The 19503-nt window shown below is 49.0% G+C and overlaps 1 protein-coding gene and 1 non-coding gene across 4 annotated transcripts in view; one reads left to right on the top strand and one right to left on the bottom strand.

The window, feature by feature from the left end:
* ABCC1 (ATP binding cassette subfamily C member 1 (ABCC1 blood group)) overlaps positions 1-19503 on the top strand; it is a 130588-nt gene that overhangs the window by 65003 nt on the left and 46082 nt on the right. For 2 of the 3 annotated variants that reach the window (XM_067706540.1, XM_067706539.1), the window contains exons 8-12: positions 2555-2785; positions 3459-3636; positions 4909-5070; positions 8040-8132; positions 10220-10423. In XM_067706540.1, the coding sequence (XP_067562641.1) occupies positions 2555-2785; positions 3459-3636; positions 4909-5070; positions 8040-8132; positions 10220-10423 (868 nt within the window). The remainder of the gene's footprint in view (positions 1-2554; positions 2786-3458; positions 3637-4908; positions 5071-8039; positions 8133-10219; positions 10424-19503) is intronic. The other variant, XM_067706541.1, reaches the window with a different exon arrangement.
* On the bottom strand, positions 32-162 carry LOC137208235 (small nucleolar RNA SNORA24). The gene has a single exon (XR_010935555.1). It is a non-coding gene; the product is annotated as a small nucleolar RNA SNORA24 (small nucleolar RNA).

The raw sequence follows: 19503 nt of genomic DNA, 5'->3' as shown, positions 1-19503 counted from the left end.
AACCCAGTACCCTCCAGGTTTTTGAAGTGAAGAATGTTACTTGTGCCAGTCAGAATCTGATACCAGTTAAATAGTGACAGCTTTTCCAATAAACAAGAATGTGCTCTTCCATGGCTAGGAAGGGAGACTTCCACAGCTGACAGGTCCCAAAGATACATGGAGCCACCTTAGATTTCTGACCTCCACAGCTATGAGATGTTAAATTTGTGTTGTTTCAAGCCACTGAGTTTGTGTTAATTTGTTGCAGCAGCCGTAGGAAATTCTACACCTTCACCCAGACTTTAGATTTTATTCTGGATGCGGTGGGAGGCCAGCAGTGGCGCTGAGGTTGGGGTGATGCACTTTAGGAGGATCCCACCGGCTGCCGTGCAGGGACTTGGTTGTTAGGGACCGAGAGTGGAAGGAAATGGGGGGAGTGGGGAGGAGGCCCTGGCGATGGTCACTTGCATGGGTCAGAGGCTGTGGCGATGGAAAGCGTGGATGGATGACTGCACACATCCCGGGAGTGGGATGGACACAACACGTGCCTGACTAGAGCTGGGAGCGTGGAGGAGAAGGGTTCAGGGATGATTCCCATGTTTCTGGTCCTTTCCTGGGGTGAGGAGCATCGAGGGGAAGGATACCGACTTGACAGAGCCCAGACCAGTGCCCACGGTTTGGAGTGGGGACGGAGGAGGGCGTCTCCTCCAAGGCAGGTTGGGAGGCTGTGGTCTCCAGGAGGGCGTTTCAGTTGGTCCAGATGGTCAGATGTGGCTTAGATGGGAGAGGCAAGAATCCCCTGTGATTAAACGATGTTCAGTGAGCTCATGCAGTGGACGATTGTGTCGGGTGGACGATGGGGATGAAGCTTGGGTGCACATTTCAGGGATGGAGCCCACGTTTGGCCTTTTGAGGAGGTTGCTTTGACTGCATTTTGGGAGAGGGAAGCTGTATGTGTTGCTACATAACAGGTCACTCCCAAACGTAGCAGCTTTAAATAAGAATGAACATTTACTATGTCACACAGGGTCTCTGGGTCGGGGGTCTGGGATGGGTCTAGCTGGGTAGTTCTGGCTCAGGGTCTGTCATGGCTGCAGTCCTCTGAAGCCTTGACTGGGGCCGTGGATCTGCTTCCACATTGCACATGGTTGGTAAGACTGTGCTGGCTGTTGGCAAGGTCTCACCATGGGGGCTTCTCCAGGAGGTTGGTGGAGTGTCCTCTTGACCCGGCAGTTGGCTTTGCCCAGAGTGAATGATCCATGAGAGGGCAAGAAAGAAGCCACAGTGTTTTCTGCAACCTAATCTTGGGAATGACACTCTGTCTCCATCATTTCTGCAATATCCTGTTACAAGTGGGAGGGGACTTCACGGGGGCATGTATGAGGGTTCCGATCTCTCAACATCCTTGCAGACCTTGTTGTTATCTGACTTTTTGATGATAACCATCCTAGCGGGTGTGAAGCAGTATCTCATCCTGGTGTTGATTTGCATTTCCCTGATGACTTAAGATGTTAAGCAACATTACATGTGCTTACCCCGTTCGCATGTCTTCTTCGCGCCTTTTATGGTTGGGTTGTCTTTTTCTTATTGATTTGTAAGAGTTCTTTATTTGCTCTAGTTACAGGTCCCTTATCAGAGTTTTGATTTGCAAATATTTCCTCCCATTTTGTGGGTTGTCTTTTCACTTTGTTGGTGGTGTCTTTTGAAGCACAAAAGTTTTTGATGAAGTTCAGTTTATTTTTTCTTTTGTTGCTTGTGCTTTTGGGGTCGTATTTAAGAATCCATTGCTAAATCCAAGGTCCTAAAGTTTTGCCCCCTCTGTTGCCTTCCAAGAATTTTATAGTTTTAGCTCTATGTTAGGTCCTTCATCCATTTCGAGTTAATTTTTGTATATGGTGTGAAGTAAGGGTCCAACTCACTCTTTTGCCTGCAGCTATCTAGTTTCCCAACACCATTTGTTGAAAAAACTATTCTTTTCCCATTGAACGGCCTTGACAACCTCGTCAAAATCAATCAGATTTATTTCTGGATTTTTAATTCTGTTGCATTGATCTCTGTATATGCTCAACCTCATGCCTGTCTTGATTATGGTTGTTTCATAGTAAGTTCTGAAGTCGGGAAATGTGAATCCTCCAACTTTGCTTTTCTTTTTCAGGATTGTTTTGGCTCTTTTGGATCTCTTGAGTTTCCATATGAATTTTAAGATTAGCTTCTCCATTTCTATAAAGAGCCAGCTAGGATTCTGATAGAGGTTGCACTGAATCTGTAGGTCATTTTGGGGTTGGCACTTTTTTCTGCCTTTTACCTGTATTAAGTCATGTATAGGTGAGGTAGGTCCTACTATTTCCCCATTGTACAGATGAGGAAACTAAGGCCTGGAGAGGTTAAGGCACTTGCCTAAAGTCACACAGCTGGCCAGGATCCTGAGTCTGTGGTCAGAGTCACCGTGCTAAGCTGCTTCTCTGCAGCGACTGGTTTTCTTTGGCTAGGCCTCCCTGTTGGGGGGGCCTTCTCCTGGCCGGTGGGCTGAGTGTCTGGCAGACCCCACAACTGCTCCTTGCTCCTTGTGTTCCAGACAGCCGGTGAAGATCGTGTACTCCTCCAAGGATCCCGCCAAGCCGAAAGGGAGTTCCAAGGTGGATGTGAACGAGGAGGCCGAGGCTTTGATCATCAAGTCCCCCCAGAAGGATTGGAACCCATCCCTGTTCAAGGTGTTATACAAGACCTTTGGGCCCTACTTCCTCATGAGCTTCTTGTTCAAGGCTGTGCACGACCTGATGATGTTTACCGGCCCAGAGATCTTAAAGTAAGGCCTCTTCCCTCTCAGCCGGGCAGCTCTTCACGTCCTTGACCTTCCACTTGCGACACCCTTCACCCTCCCTTAGGGTCACGTGGCATGCTCCCGAGGGCACGGGGCCAGGCCGCTACCTCCTTACCTGCTTTGCCTGATGCTTTGCTTTAATACAACCGTCTTAATTAAGGCCACGTTGGTTGCAAGTAACAGAAACCTTACCAGGCTCCCCTGAAGCCAAAAGGGGGAAGATAGAGGATTATCTTGGGAAACCAAAAGCAGGGAAATGTCAGATTGCATGAAAGCTGCAGCCTAAACCCGGAAAGGACGTCATCTCTGTTTACCTCCCTCCCTCCCTGCTCCTGTCTGTCTTTTTGGTGCCACATGTTCGTTCTCTTTCCCTCCCTCCGCCCCTTGTGCTCTCTACTTGGTCACTTTTGGGTGATGAGGCAGAGCAATCAATGCGAGAAGCCCGGGGCTGCGCGCCCTGCCGTGATTACTACCCCCCACCCCCACCCCGGCATGGGCATCTCCACGTGGGTTGGGCTTCCCGTCCATAACACTGGCGTTGAGAGTGCCTGCCTTGCCTGGCTCAGGAGAAGGTCACCCGCGGAAGCCAGAGGACCTGGCCCCACGTGCACGCATTTCGCGGTCTTTGACGTCGGGCTCTGTCCCTGCTGCCCCACAGGTTGCTCATCAGCTTCGTGAACGACAGGAAGGCCCCAGACTGGCAGGGCTACTTCTACACGGTGCTGCTGTTCGTCAGCGCCTGCCTGCAGACCCTCGTGCTGCACCAGTACTTCCACATCTGCTTCGTCAGCGGCATGCGGATCAAGACCGCCGTCATCGGGGCTGTGTACCGGAAGGTGGGCCCGCGGCTCCCGCTGCTGCCGCGGAACCCCTGGGGGCTCGGCCGGGTCGCCTCTCAGGCCCAGCTTCTGGAGCAGTGGCATGATGGTGGCCTGAGTGGTCGCGGGCGGCAGGGAGCGACCATCAGGCCTGAGGGCTTAGCAAAGCTGATCCCGAGGGCGAGCCTGCGGCGTGTCCAGGGCCCTGGGGTCAGCATGTCCGGGGCCCTGGGGTCAGCATGTCCAGGGCCCTGGGGTCAGCTGCGGGTAATTGAATTTCTTAGATGGCGCCTGATTTGGGGAGATCCAGGTTTGAATCCGTGCTGTGCTGCCAACAGTCTGTGTGTGAGTGTGTTCTAACCCTCCATCTGAACTGAGCAGATGGTATGTTCCTTGGGTGACAGATACTCAGCAGGTATCTGGGCACGGACAGCCTTACAGGACCTGGATTACCTCCTCGGTCCCTTCATTTCTTAGCCTCTGGGCCACGTGGGTTAAGAAGAGACTGTTCAGCAGGTAGTCAGGAAGGATGGACTTGATCGTGGGCTCTCAGCCCTGCCTGCAAGTTAGACTCACCCAGAGAGCCTCAGAAACTTCCAAGGACCAGGCTACACCCCAACCAACTAAGTCATGATCTCTGAGGGTGGGACCCAGGCATCAGTATTTCTAAAACTCCCCAGGTGACAGCGTGAAGCCGTCGAGAGCCAGGATGAATGTGTGTCCCTCCAGGGGATGTTTGGCAATGTGTGGAGACATTTTTGATGGTCATAGCTGGGGGTGGGGGCGTCTAGTGGGTGGAGGCCCCGGATGCTGCCGAACATCCTAAAAGGCACAGGACGGGCCCTCAAAGAATTAGCCTCAAATGTCAGTAATGCCAAGGATGAGAAACCCTGGCTGAGACCTTGGTCCTTCAGGGTGACCTGGGGACCAGCAGCGTCAGCATCTCCTGGGGGCTTGTTAGAAATGCAGAGTCCCTATTCCAGTCCTACGATAACAAACTCCCTGGGGGTGCGTACACACTCAAGTGTGTGAAGCCCTGGTTTAGGCGACCTCTGAGGTCCCTTCCATACTGAAGAGCTCAGGATGGGGAGGCAGTGAGTGCTGTCGATAAGAGAGTGGACTTTGTGATGAGACACATGGGCTGGGAAGGCAGATAAGCCTCCAGGAGAGGAGAAAAGAGCAGTGGCCTCTCGACTGTTGAGCTGTCTCCTTCCTCCACGTGGGCCCGGAGGGAGGGCGCTGGGCCGTCGCCTGTCACACTCACCCTCTTTCCCTCTCCTTTGTCTCCAGGCCCTGGTGATCACCAATTCAGCCAGAAAATCGTCCACCGTCGGGGAGATCGTCAACCTCATGTCTGTGGATGCCCAGAGGTTCATGGACCTGGCCACGTACATTAACATGATCTGGTCAGCTCCTCTGCAAGTCATCCTTGCCCTCTACCTCCTGTGGCTGGTGTGTGTTTGATGTCATTCCCGTGGCGCGTGGGGAGGGGCCTCCATGTGTGGGCATTGGGGGCGAGTGAGTGGGTGTCAGTGATAAGAACCTCTGTAGCTCGCTGGCATTTCTTGCCGTCATTCACATTTTATTTTCTGGCCTGTCAGCCAGTTCCTGGATATTTTATTCCTTTCTTCAGTTGTTGGGTTATGTTCTCTAGGGTGGCATGGTATTCATTTGCATTTGTCTCTTCTTGACAGTGTATGTAGTTAACAACCCTATGACATACATTGTATTTCTCCCTCTGTATCCTCCCAAATGCTAACCAAACTCATTTATTCACAAGTCCCAGGTTATGTTGGTTGAGTCTCTTGGTTGCAGGGGATAGAAATGCATCTTAGAGTAATATAAGCAAATAAAGGGAATTTTATGGGTGCATGTAACTGAAAAGTCCAGGGTCTGGCTTCAGGTAGGGATGGATCCAGGAGTTCAAGCAGTGCTGTAAGAATTCAGTCTCATGCTCTTATCATTTCTTAGCCTTGTGTTTCTCTGAGTTGACTTCATTCTCAGTGGGATTTCTTCAAATGGCTTCCATAGTGTTGGGCTTATATCATCTTCACAGATAGTGGTGCCAGAGAAAAGAGATTCCTTTTTGCATTCCTCTTTGTCTCAGCCGGGTCCCAGGGGGCACTCTGATGGGCTCGGCACAGTCCTATTCACATCCCTGAGCCAATCACTGTGAAATAGACAGAGTTCTCTGATGGGCCACCCTGGGTCACATGCTCTCTCTCATTGTGGAAGGGGTGGAGGTGTGATTGACAGCCCTTCCACACGGGGAAGGGCAGTTCCCAAAATATAAAGATGACAAGCAAAGATGCTTATAGCCTAATATGTGCCTTATTCTGTTCTACTCTTGGGGCTTTGCACGTGTCTTTCCTTCCACCAGGAATTCCCTTTCCTGTTTCCTCCCTACTGATGGAATCCCACCCAAACTTCAAGGCTGTGACAAATGCAACTTCCACTGATTCTTTTTCCCTCTCAGTTAGATGGACTTCTTCCATCTAGCAGATGTCTTGGGGCATCTGCTTCCCCAGAAAGTGCTGCTATAGAACACTTCTTTTAGAATTGCCTTCAGGGTTGATTTGTGATCCACTACAAAATTGCTTTTTTTTAGATGAGAGTTGCTGAATGTGTTACTGATATCTGGGGCCGGATAATTCTTCCTTGTTGAGGGCTGTCCTGTGCATTGTAGGATGTTTAGCCGCATCCCTGGCCTCTCTCCATTAGATCCCAATAACACCCCACCTCCCCTCCCCCACACTCCCACCACCACTTGTGACAGTCTCCAGATGTTGCCACATGTCCCCTGGGGGAATAGTCCTCCCTGGTTGGGAACCGCTGCTTTAGACCAAAACCAGGGTTTCTCTATTTGACAATCAAGAACATGACATAAGATAATGGGGGACAGCGTGGCTCTGAAATCAGGCTGCCTGGGTTCAGATCCTGCCTCTTCCAGACCTTATTACTTAACGTCTCTAAGCCTTGGTGTTCTCATCTGTAGACTGGTAATAATAAGGGAACCTCATCATAGTGATGTTGGAATAATTGAATGAATTAGCACAGGTAGTGTTCCCTGAACAGTACATGGTACAGCGACGTGCTTGGTATCTTTTAGTTACTATGATTTGCTCTCAGAATTGATTCCCAATGCTTTCGATTGTTGGTAGAAATCACCTTCATGCTTAGAGGTGGATTAATCTTCACTGGGCAGAGATCCGTCACAGAAACAAGCGGTGGCAGCATATTTTTGGTAACTAGGACTGGAGACCCCGAGGGTGACTCCTTGGAAGGGACTAACACGCTTACCCTCTAGTTCCATCCGTCTCAGCTAAGCAAGTGTGCACTGGACGGACTTCGTAGGCTGTCTCTTTTTATTTGTGTAACTTGGAAGTTGAAAAATGTTGATCTGTATCTTGTCTCAGTCATGACCACTTAACCTTTCTGAGATGCAGTTTCCTTATCTGCAAATGCGATAATAGAACAGTCTACAGCATCTTATCTACAAGTCCTCAAGTTAAAGAGCTCTGAAAATTGAAAGTTTTTCTTAACTTATTTGGTGGCAAGATTTGACTTGAACTGATGTGTGATTTATAATTTTGATTATCCCTCTCATGGGAATATTCCTATTTTGCTACTGAAAAAAATCATCGCATTTGCTTCTGGAGCACTGTGCCAGGGCCCTGTGGAGGTGCGATATACAGGCATATCTACCTGTGTCAGGGGTCCCCGAGACCCCACCAGGTTCGTGATTTGCTAGGAGGACTCATAGCTATCATTTACTACAGCAAGATTAGCAAAGTTCGGAGGGAACCAAGGACAAACTTCCAGGAGTCCTCTCCCCCTGGAGTCACACAGGATGCACTTAATTCCCCAGCAACGAGTTGTGACAATTGTGACAGCACGTGTGAAATGGTACCAGCCAGGGAAGCTCAGGAGAGACCCTGTGCCCCGGGATTTTTATTGGGGGCTGGTCACACCGGCAGCCTCTGCCTGGCACAGACCAAACTTCCAGACTCCCAGAGGGAAAAGGGGTTAATCAGGAGAAACCAGCGCAGTGAGTTCATGAAAACAGCTTAGGCGCAGTGAGTCACTCTTACCAGTTCTGAGAATGGTGGGAACCCTCCCAAAATCCAAGCACCTTGGCGCCAGCCAAGGACCTTTGAAAGAGATAAGCCGTCAGGTGGGCCATGTTCACTGTTTTCTGCTCCACATCCTGTTACCTTTCTGAAATCCTTAAGCTCTCATTTGCAAAACTCAACCTGGTCCCAAGGGTTTCGGATAAAGGATTGTGGCCTTGAACGTTCTTACAGGGTTTGTGGGACCCCAAGGGATGCTCCCGGATAAATCTGAAAAGTAATGTGCCTACACTGGGTGGCTCAGCCCTCGGAAGCCCCGTGCTAAGGCCTTTGTTCTTGTTCCTTCCATAGAACCTGGGCCCCTCCGTTCTGGCTGGAGTGGCTGTGATGATCTTCATGGTTCCCCTCAATGCAGTGATGGCCATGAAGACCAAGACCTACCAGGTAGGGGGTGTGTCTGCACAGGGCTCCAAGCTGCACCCCTGCCTAAGGCCTTTCCACTTGGGTGTTAATTGAGTTCCTTCTGCACAGACCTTGGGGGTCTCAGCCTTGTCTGCCTGTGGGAACCCCCTGGGGAGCTTTAACAAATGCTGATGCCTAGGCCCAGTTTCAGGGATTCTGATTCATCTAATGTGGGTGAGGCCTGGGCATTGGGAGTTTTTAAAGCTTCCCAGGTTATTACATTGGGTCGCTGAGGTTGAGAGCTCCCGAAATAGTTAGACCTCATGGGCCAGTGACTGAAGTCCCATCTGTGAGCCTCCAAGAGATTCCTTATTTCCCACGGGTGTATTCCTTTCTGTGTGTGTGCATTTTCAAGAGCTGAGCAAAAATCACCCCTTGCTTTTCTCCCCATTTCCTTATGCTGGTCGCAGGGTTAAACTCTTTATTTTCAGAGATACTTCGTATTTTTTAAGTTTTTAAATACTCAAGTAACAGAGTGAATGCCTTTTCATTATAAAAGGAAGTTCAAATAATACAAAAGTATATAGATTAAAAGGGCATGTCCCTTCTCTGTCCTCTTTTTTTTTTTTTTAATTTTATTTATTTATTTATGGCTGTGTTGGGTCTTCGTTGCTGCACGCAGGCTTTCTCTAGTTGCGGCAAGCGGGGGCTACTCTTCCTTGTGGTGCGCGGGCTTCTCATTGCGGTGGTCTCTCTTGTTGTGGAGGACGGGCTCTAGGCATGCGGGCTTCAGTAGTTGTGAAACACGGGCTCAGTAGTTGTGGCACGTGGGCTCAGTAGTCGTGGCTTGAGGGCTCTAGAGCACAGGCTCAGTAGTTGCGGCGCACGCACTTAGTTGCTCCGCGGCATGTGGGATCTTCCCGGACCAGGGCTCAAACCCGTATCCCCTGCATTGGCAGGCGGGTTCTTAACCAGTGCGCCACCAGGGAAGCCCCTCTTCCCTGTCCTCTTAACACACTGAAGCAAATCCTTCTAGAACTTTTGATGTGTTTATATAGAGATCGGACTAACTCTATAGTTAGGCTTGGTGTGTATATGTGTGTGTGTGTCGTGGTGTTATCACCATATATATTTTAACACAAACGGGGCTGTTTGGCAGAGTGATTTTATCGTCCGACACCATGCCTGGGGGATCTTTCTGCAGCATGCCATGTGGTCTGACTTCATTGTCTTGAACTCGTGCCTGATGGTCCATAGCAGAGACAGGCCAGAGTTCATTCCTCTGCTCCCCCACTGATGGCTGTTTATGATGTGCCTGTGGAATTTCAAATGAGAGAGCTTGGCCGCGCTGGTGATGCCGAAGGAGAGAAGAGTTGCAGGACGTGGGGCTGTTGGAATGAGGTTTGGGGAGAAGGGAGGAGACGCGTGGGAGGGGCATGGGGCTGTGTCGACTCTTAGCCTCTTCCCTGAACGGCCCACCTCTGAAATGGCTTCAGTCTCTGGCTTTGACCTCATGTTGCTTAAACTGTCCTCTTCTGTGACCCAGGAATGACATAACACTTAATGATAGGGTTCTCGTGAGCAGAACTAAATGCACTTGAAAAGCTTAGAAAAGTGCCTGGCGTAAGGAAAATGCCAGGTGGCATTAAAAATATTTAACAACTCTGCAGCATGGGCACCCAAATGGTCAGAACCAGTGCTAGCTGGTACAGAAACACTTCAGCATTTTAACAACTGTGTACTGCCTGAAAAGCAATAAAGAAAATAAGAAAATGGAAGAAAAAAAAATATCATCTCTCGGTTTAGATCAGCAGAGTAGGGCATGTGCCCCTTCCTCCCTGGATACCTGAAAGGTTTTTCTTGCCTCTCTTCCTCCCTTCTGAATTTAAGAGGTTTCTCTGATGTCAAATTTAATGTGATTCGAAGCAGTTTTTTTTCCCTTGAAAAAAGAATCCCTTGGAGTGCTCTCAGGGTCAAGAGTTAGGGTTCATAGGGATTGCAGGCCAGCTTTCCCACCCTTAGGACGGCCCATTTTTAATAGGTGGGGTTGTTGAGTGTTGGTCTGATGCCAGGGCCAGAAGTGAGCAGCCGGCCCCCAGGTGTGGTATTGACTGCTCCTCTCTTCGAAGGTGGCCCACATGAAGAGCAAAGACAATCGGATTAAGTTGATGAATGAAATTCTGAATGGGATCAAAGTGCTAAAACTTTACGCCTGGGAGCTGGCATTCAAAGATAAGGTACTGGCCATCAGGCAGGAGGAGCTGAAGGTGCTGAAGAAATCTGCCTACCTGGCCGCCGTGGGGACCTTCACCTGGGTCTGCACACCTTTCCTGGTGAGTGAAGCCAGGTTTATCCTGGCCCACATTGTTTGATGTTTTATTGTGTTGTCATGCCTAAATATTTTTCAGAAGTCACTGTTTCAGCAAGTCAGCAAGGCCTTCTCCAACCACTCCTTTTTAATAGTGCTACTCCCACCTTTTGTTTTATTCACAGCATTTACAGCTTCCAGCCCAGGGATACTCAAAGTAGCTAGTTCAGGAACTGTTTGTTACAGGTTCACGATAAGATGAGAAGTTTGTGGTGGAATGTAAACTTCTGCTGTCTGCTTCCTTCATTGAGAAAGTCTTTTTTTTTTTTTTTTTTTTTTGGCTGCGTTGGGTCTTCGTTGCTGCACACAGGCTTTCTCTAGTTGCGGCGAGTGGGGGATACTCTTTGTTGTGGTGCGCGGGCTTCTCATCACGGTGGCTTCTCTTGTTGTGGAGCACAGGCTCTAAGCACGCGGGCTTCAGTAGTTGTGGCTCGCAGGCTCTAGAGTGCAGGCTCAGTAGTTGTGGCGCACAGGCTTAGTTGCTCCACGGCATGCGGGATCTTCCTGGACCAGGGCTTGAACCCATGTTCCCTGCACTGGCAGGTGGATTCTTAACCATTGCGCCACCAGGGAAGTCCCGAGAAAGTCTTGCTAAGAAAAAAAATGTCAGCTGAACTACATGCATGCTTGTTGCCATAGTTGAGCTACATTATGGTATCAGCTCCTTATCTACTGTCATCTGGTCACAAACCGCAGATTGGCAGTAACCTGTGGACCACACTTCAAGTGGCAATGCCAAACATACTCTGAAAGTCACCTATTATTTCATGAATTGTCTGCCTCTCTCCACTAGAATGTCAGGGATTTCTTCTGTTCACTGCTGTATCCTGGTGCCTAAAATGGTGCATAATAGGCGCTCAACAAATATTTGTCATTCACTGAAAAAAAATTCAAACTGTACAGAAAGTTATGAAATGAAAAGTATATTGTCCTCCCCTCCATCTGTCCCTTTCCTCCAAAGTGACAGTTTTGTATGTCTTTTTAGGAAAATTATGCATATAGATATTTTAAAAATATTTGTAATATATTCAAATGGACTCATACTTACATGGTGTTCTAGACCTTTGGACTTGATATGTAATCTCTCTCAGTTCATGTGTTCAGATCTGCTTCATCTGTTTTTTTTTTTTTTTTTTTTTTTTTTCCGGTACGTGGGCCTCTCACCGTTGCGGCCTCTCCCGTTGTGGAGCACAGGCTCCAGACGCGCAGGCCCAGCAGCCATGGCTCACGGGCCCAGCCACTCCGTGGCATGTGGGATCCTCCCGGACTGGGGCACAAACCTGTGTCCCCTGCATCGGCAGGTGGACTCTCAACCACTGCGCCACCAGGGAAGCCCTGCTTCGTCTATTTTAATGATGTGTGCTTGTCCAGAGCATGGATGTGCTGTAGTTGACTTAACCCATCTCTCGTTGCTGGCCTTTTAGGCTGGTCCCTCTTCTTTGCAGTTATGACCCACATTGCCCTGAATGTTCCCATATACATGTCTTGGGGTACTGTAATGGGTCTACCCCTAGCTGGCCAACTTTGAAAAGTTTAAAGACAATAGTGTGAGTTAACTGTTTTCCAAAGCTGGCCCCAAACCAGGAGACAGTATGGACTGTGGAAACCCTTTAAGCTCAGTTGACAGTTGAGCATGGTTATGGAGGACTTCAGATCATGCCCCGCCCATGTTTATTTTTTCTCTCTGTCTTTATATTATTAACTATGTCATTCTTTTTAAAAGATGTTGTGCTAATAAGTATTACTTAGCTATGTTGGCAAATATATATTCTTATGGGAAGTTCCTATGACTAAAACCACACATTTTCATAAATTAGAAACAATTTTCTGTTCGGCTGCCATCCGCTTCATCACAGCGGAGTTGCAGGTGGAATGTTGAAGGAAACTCCTGCCTTTTCAGTGTTTGTCAAAGTGTATCCATTCTGACACTGGATTTTTTTAGGCTCAGCTTAATGTCTCCCAGAGTCTTAACCGGAACACAAGGCAGTGTGGTGGAAATCAGTGATGCTCAAACTTGTGTGGGCCTCCCAGTCACCCGGAGAGCTTGTTAAAATGCAGCTCACTGGGCCCCACTCAGAGTTTCAGATCCAGTCGGTCTAGGTGGGCCCGGAGTATTTGCATTTCTGACATGTTCCCAGGTGCTGCTGATGCTCTTGGTTTGGGATCCACGCTTTGTCCTCAGCAGTGGGGCCCATGGACCAGCAGCACTGGCATCACAGGGTTGCTTATTAGAAATGCAGATTCTCGGGCCTCACCCCAGACCAGGCTAAGACAGACCTGAGTATTAGCAATCTCCCCCTGGGTGATTTGTATGCACATTAAAGTTTGAGAAACACTGGGAAAAAGGAGGAGTAAGCAAACATTTCCTGTATAGGACCAGCTAGCAAGTATTTTGGGTGTTGAGTCGTGCGACCTCTGTTGCAGCTGCTCATCTCTGCCGGTGTAGTGCAGGAGCGGCTGTGAATAACACGGAATGAATGGGTGTGGCCGTGTTCCTGTAAACATTACTTTATAGACACTGAAATCTGAATTTTATACACTCTTCATGTGTCATGAAATATTTTGATTTTTTTTTTGATCCTTTAAAAGTATAAAATCCATCCTAAGCTCACGGGCCCAGACACAGATGGGTCGACCACAGGCCATAGTTGGCTGAGCCCTGGCTTAGAGGAATGGAATGTTTTGCTGAGAGTCAGGACCCCTGCTGAATTCTCCTGCCAGCTCATGGTGTGACCTGCAGCGGTCATTTCACCTCCCTGCCTCTGGGTTTTTGAGCGTGAAAGATGAAGGGGTTAGGCCCCAGGGACGTGACATTCGGGCCCTGCCCTCCCCCGCCCCCATACCACAGCAGACACCCCCGGTCTGTCGTGGTGCTCTCTCCCACTGAGTTACGTTCAAGCAACCCTCCAGGTGACCGCTGCCAATTGACTGGAGTTGGCCCAAGCAGAGACGTCTCTTAGCTGTTCTGAGATTCAGTGTTCCCTAAGATCCCCTCCAGCTCCCCTCCAGCTCCCCTCCAGCTCCCCTCCAGCATTCCAGGCTGGAAGGGTCTGCTGTCTGATTCTTTTCATACTCCAGTCTCTCCAGCTTTCCCCCAGGTCCTTAGCGACTCTCTTGGTTTTTTTCAAAAGTAAAAATATAAGACTGGATGGTAGAGAGGATGTTCGTTCTTTTTTTTTTAAAACTGTTAAATAGTCTCTATGTATTAAATACGACTGCTAAATAGTCCTTATTGTATATATGATACATTTTAATTTAAAAACAGAAAGTAATGCATTCGCGTGGTAAGAACAGTTAAAGCTGTTCCACAGAGGGCCTGCAGCTGCGTTTCTCAGCCCCAGCGCTGCTGACGTTTGGGACCCAGTAATTCATTGTGTCTGTGGTGGTGGTGCTGTCCTGTGCATTGTGGGATGCTTAGCAGCATCCCTGGCCTCTACCCACTAGACGCCAGGTGGTACCTCTGCTCCCCACCTCCCCAGTTATGACAGTCAATTCTTGATTGTCTCCAAACATTGCCAAATGTCCCCCAGTTGAGAACCACCAGTCTGCAGTGAAAGGCACTGCTCTTTCTCTCCGCAGACCCCCATCACCTAGCTTCCCTCTCCATACCGGTTTCTTTTGTGTTTTTCCAGAGAGAGCCTGCATGTATACCAGCATAACATTGACTATATGCAATAAATGTAATCAAACGTAACCATCTCTTCTATTTACTTTACTTTTATGCAAGTGATAGCAAATCACACAGAAATTCAAGGCATTTGGATTGCATTTTTTTTAAATAGGAAAAGATCTGCAGTCAGAAGGATCAGGCAATAAGGTTTAGTCGGTGGGTTGTGTTACACTTAGGACGAAGGGGACCTTTCCCCCTTTCCCCGTAACCCTTTGCTCTGTACATCAGATCCTCTGACAAAACCTGCAGTTTCCAGCTTGTCACCCTCACTGCTAACCCTTCAAATATCATCTCCTGCCCTGGCTTCCGTTAGGAGCCCACAGCAAGAGATGCTTAAGAGTGGGACTGGCTTTTCTTGACCTTGAATTTGCCATAAAGTTTTTGGGTGATGATGGGCTTCCAGAGACGGTGTTGGTTCAGCTGTTTGGCATGAAACAGATGAGCCCAGGGGTCAGTCGGGGACCTTGGCCCAGACCGAGACACTGAAGCCTCTGACTACATTAGGATAAAATATGTGGCCTTCTGTTCCCTTGGAAGGTGTTTGCATGTGCTTTCCACTGGTGAATTCCTGCACTTCAAGGATGATGTGGTGTTTACCCACTGGTAGGTGTGATGGAAGACAGAGGCCTGGGGAGGTCAGGCAGGAATAGGGATGCCATGTGGCAGGATTGATGGGACTGTTTTTCTGGAATATAGAGCCTGGCATTTATCATGTCCTCATGTCCACCTAGTGCACTTTCCTAAAATAGCATCCCTGTCAGTATTTAACATTTGCTCTCTTGGAAGATTTGTGAGCTTCTTGCCTTCTCTGTGCCTTGTATGTCCGTCCCTTCTTTAGAATAATTATCATTCCATATGCTAATTACCTGTTGTGCAGTTCTCTGCTGACCAGAACATACATGGACCTTGTCTTTTTTTGCTTGTATCCCTAGAGCATAGAGGACTTGGCAAACGGTACCCACTCACTAGGTGTATGTAGAGGAATGACTGACTAAATGAATGGACAGAAGATTTGAATAAACTGTATTAGTCAGGAACTATCTTGCAAGTGGCAGAAACCTAACGTAGGTCCACTAGAGTAAAAAAGTGAAAGGGAGATTTTTGAGTCACAAAACTGAGAAGTCTAGGAAGGTGCTGGTTTTAAGCACGACTGGGGTTTCGGGTGTGGCTGGACCTAGATGCTCCAGAGATAATGTTGGGTATAATTCCTCCTCTGTCTCCCAGCTCTGCTTTCTCCATGGTGGTTTCTTTGTCAGATGGAAACTCGCCATGTGATTACAGTTGATTCTGTCATCTCAGTAACCACAGTAACCAAGGAGAGAGCTCCCCTTTTCCCATTAGTTCCTGCAAAGCTGTGGGGTTGAGTCTCATTGATTGCGGTTGGCTGCATGCTTGTCCCTGAATCACTGGGGCCAGGGAGCAGGGATGCTTGGATTGGCCAGGCCTGGGTCATGTGGCTTCTTTGGAGATTGGGGTCGGGTCCGGTATGGGCAGTTCATCTGTGGCTGAAGCTCATGGACTGAGGTTGCGGGAGGTTCAGCTCCCCAAAGGAAAACTGACGTTTTGTTACCAGCAACAAGAGTGGATGCCGACCAGGCAGAAGGAACAGATGTCCTCATGGAGAGATGGCAGATTTTTAGGGGTTGGGCTGGGGAAGTTGGTTCCGTCATTTGCCCCATTTCTCAGCATGGGGGGGAGGCTCTTTTAGCACTTAGAGGGGGGCGGTAGTCTTCCTTGTTTGCGAAGGATTTTTCGCATCCTGGACCCTCACCCTTTATAAGGCTGTAGCAAACCCCAGCTCCCCGTCCACCTCCACATGCAGACACTCGTGCTAGAGAGACCCTGGTGCATATCTGTTCCCCACTAGACCGTGCGTCTCAGGATCTCCAAGGCTGCCTCACACAGTGCCTGGCACACAGTAGGTGCCCAGTTAACAACTGATGGATGAATGAGTGACCTCTGCCTCACACAGTGCCTGGCACACAGTAGGTGCCCAATTAACAACTGATGGATGAATGAGTGACCTCTGCTTCCTGGAGAAGTGGATGATGTGGATCTGACGGGGACCATGCGATGTTTCTCCCTCTTAATGCGCTTCCTGTGCTGCCAGCAGCCACCCTATTAGTTGGGCCAGTGGAGCTGGGATATTCTGGTGGTGAGATGCCTGAGGCCTGATTTTCTCTGTTGCTGAAGAGACACCCTTGAGTGTGTGCTTTCTCGCCCTTGGGCAAATCCATCCACCTGCCTACCCATCCATCTGCCTACCTCTCCATCCACCTGTCTACCCAGCCATCCATCCACCCACCCACAAACATTTCCTGGGTGTCTGCCATGATCCAGGTGCTGTCCTAGGCACTGATGATAGAGCAGTGAATACTAAAGACAATAATCCGCACGCTCATGGGGTGTTCATTCGTTCTAACTGGGAGAGACAGATAATGCACACCAGTATGATAAATATATAGTATGCTAAACTGTCATAAGTGCTATGGGAAAAAAGGGTTCTGGTTAGAGTGATAGGGAGGGCTTGCAGTTTTTAAATAGGGTGATCACGGGACTTCCCTGGTGGTCCAGTGGTTAAGACTCTCTGCTTCCACTGCAGGGGGCATGGGTTCGATCCCTGGTCAGGCAACTAGGATCCCCCATGCTGCACAGCGCAGCCAAAAAACCCCAAAAGAACAAACAACAACAACAAAAGGGATGATCAGAGCCTTCACTGAGAAGGTGATACTTGAGTCTTAACCTAATGGTGGTCAGGGGCCTGACCAGGGAGAGGGAAGAGTGAGAGGCCCTGAGGCAGGACTGTGCTGCCCCAAAAAGGAATAATCGTGGAGGCAAGCGGGGCTGGAACAGAGGGAAGGAGGTGGGAGAGTGGTAGGAGAGGAGGGCACAAGAGTTCAGAAAAGGGACGTTTAGGAATCAGGTGGCCCCTGAGCCTGAGTCAAGACTTTGGCTTCTATACTGAGTAAAATAGACTGATATTGGAGAGATTATTTTTTTAAAATTTATTATTATTATTTTTATTATTATTATTATTTTTTGCAGTACGCGGGCCTCTCACTGTTGTGGCCTCTCCCGTTGTGGAGCACAGGCTCCGGACGCGCAGGCTCAGCGGCCATGGCTCACGGGCCCAGCTGCTCCGCGGCATGTGGGATCTTCCCAGACCGGGGCACGAACCCGTGTTCCCTGCATTGGCAGGCGGACTCTCAACCACTGCGCCACCAGGGAAGCCCAAAAATTTTATTATTTTTATTGACATATAATTCACCACTTTTATGTGTACAGTTCAGTGGTGTTTAGTATATTCACAAGGTTGGGCAACCATCTCCACTGTCTAATTCCCGAGCACTTTCATCACCCCAGAAGGAAGCCCTGTACTTACTGGCAGTCACTCCCATCCCCCCGTTCCCCCCCGCCATCCCCGGGCACCCACTAATCTACCTTCTGTCTCTGTAGATTTGCCTTTTCTGGGTATTTCATTTAAATGGAATCATATAACACGTGTGGCCTCTGTGTCTGACTCCTTTTACTTAGCATCATGTTTTCTGGGTTCGTCCATGTTGTAGTGGGTGTCAGCACTTCATTCCTTTTTATGGCTGAATACTGTTCCTCTACGTGGATGTGTTTAGAGAGTTTTGAGTGAGGAGAATCTCTGGCTAAGAGGCAAGTACGTCATCACTACCTGGAGGAGGGGACCTGTGTGTGCAGCCATCCCAGGGATCAGGTGTCAGTGGCTTTTTGAGCATCTAACTTCCCTCCTGGCCAAGGATCCTGGAAAATTTCTGTGTCTCCCCTCAGGGTCACCTCGCTCGTTAATGTCAGAACCAGAACAGGAACCAGCTCTGCTTTCCAGTACCTTGTTCTTGGGAACCAGTTAATAGACTCTTTGGAAAAATAGTCCAAGGAGTTTGGACCAAGTCCTGAAACAAGAAATAGAACAGCCACCATCTACTGCATTTTACTGTGCCCCAGGCACAGGGCTAAGCACTCTGCACAAGTGCCTGATTCCTTGCTGCCAGAAGCCCTGCGAATACGTATCATGACCCCCATTTTATAGACGGAAAAACAGAGGCTCCATTGGAGAGCTGAGGTGACATCACAGCTCAGGGTCACCCAGCTGATAAACAGGCAGAGCTTATGGATTTAATTTTTAAGATGTAGGACCTTTTAATAGGTAAAAAAGAAATGAGGCAGCTGAGACCCTGAAAACACCCTGGACCGCATCCACACCAGAATCTTGGCCACTCCGCCATCTCCTGATTGCCGGACATCTGCCCTGAGCTCAAGAATGAGGTCCCAAGCAATTTGTTTCCCCTAGGGAAAGCCTTTAGTGGCTCTTGGCGCCTGGGACTAGCATGGGGTAGAGACTTTTGCCCATCTGCTAGGGTGCACGGTTTTCCAGATTGCTTTGGTGGTGTATACCAGGTGATCTCAGGGGGGATGTTATTAGCCTCCTCCGGCAACACCTGGCACTGCTCGGGGGCCAACAGGTGGGCGGGGCATGGAGATCCACCTGTTGATCTTTTCCCTCCTAAGCCACGCAGCCCAGCCTTGGATTATTCAGGGGTCCTTCCTTTTTCCTGGCGAGGGAAGTGAAGTGCTGCTGTCTCAAACAACCGAACCCAAATTCCGATTGCCTGGGAATTGAAATCCCAGGCCCCACTGCAAGGCTTAAGGCAGGTCTGACTTTGTGGGGAAGGGAGTAGCCTTTGGGGGACCCTTGGCTGTTTGTTTTTCTTTTTCTTTCTTTTTTTTTTTTTGAAAACCTATGTTCCTTTCCTGGGGGTATAAAACCCTATACTCTAAGCTGGAAGGAGCTTTCAACAGTAGCACGAATCCTCCACATCCATTTCACTGATGAGATGTCAGAGGCATGGGGAGAGGAGGTGACTTACGTGAGGTCTTGGTGCTCCTATGTGCCTGGGGTCATTCTAGGCCCTGAGGATACAGCCGTGTACAAAAGTCCTTGCCTTTGTGGCGTTTGCATTTCACTCTGCAGGAGACAAGACAATAAACACCTACAATCTTACAATGTAAGGTAGTGATAGGTGTTATGAAGAAAAATAAACCAGGATAAAAGGATGGAGGGAAGTAGCAGGGCTGTTTTGGGTAGGGCAGCGTCTTGGAACGGGAAGAGGGAGTAACCAGGCCACTGTCTGGATAGGAAGGTCATTTCGGGCAGAGGGAACTGCAAGAACAAAGATCAGGAGGTGGGATCATGCTTGGTGATGTTGAGGGACCCTGAGAATGCCATCCGGTGTCCCATGGAGAATGTTGGTGGGAATGGCCCGGACTTCTGGCTTCTGGTCATTGGTTTATCCAGTTCGTTCTCTGGGTGTTTAGTGAGTGCCTGCTGTGTGCTAGACACTGTTCTG

This window comes from Pseudorca crassidens, chromosome 15 (genome assembly GCF_039906515.1).
Source record: "Pseudorca crassidens isolate mPseCra1 chromosome 15, mPseCra1.hap1, whole genome shotgun sequence".
Classification (NCBI taxonomy): Eukaryota; Metazoa; Chordata; class Mammalia; order Artiodactyla; family Delphinidae; genus Pseudorca; species Pseudorca crassidens.
Note: the sequence above shows the minus strand (reverse complement) of the source record. Positions and strands in the feature narration are given on the sequence as shown.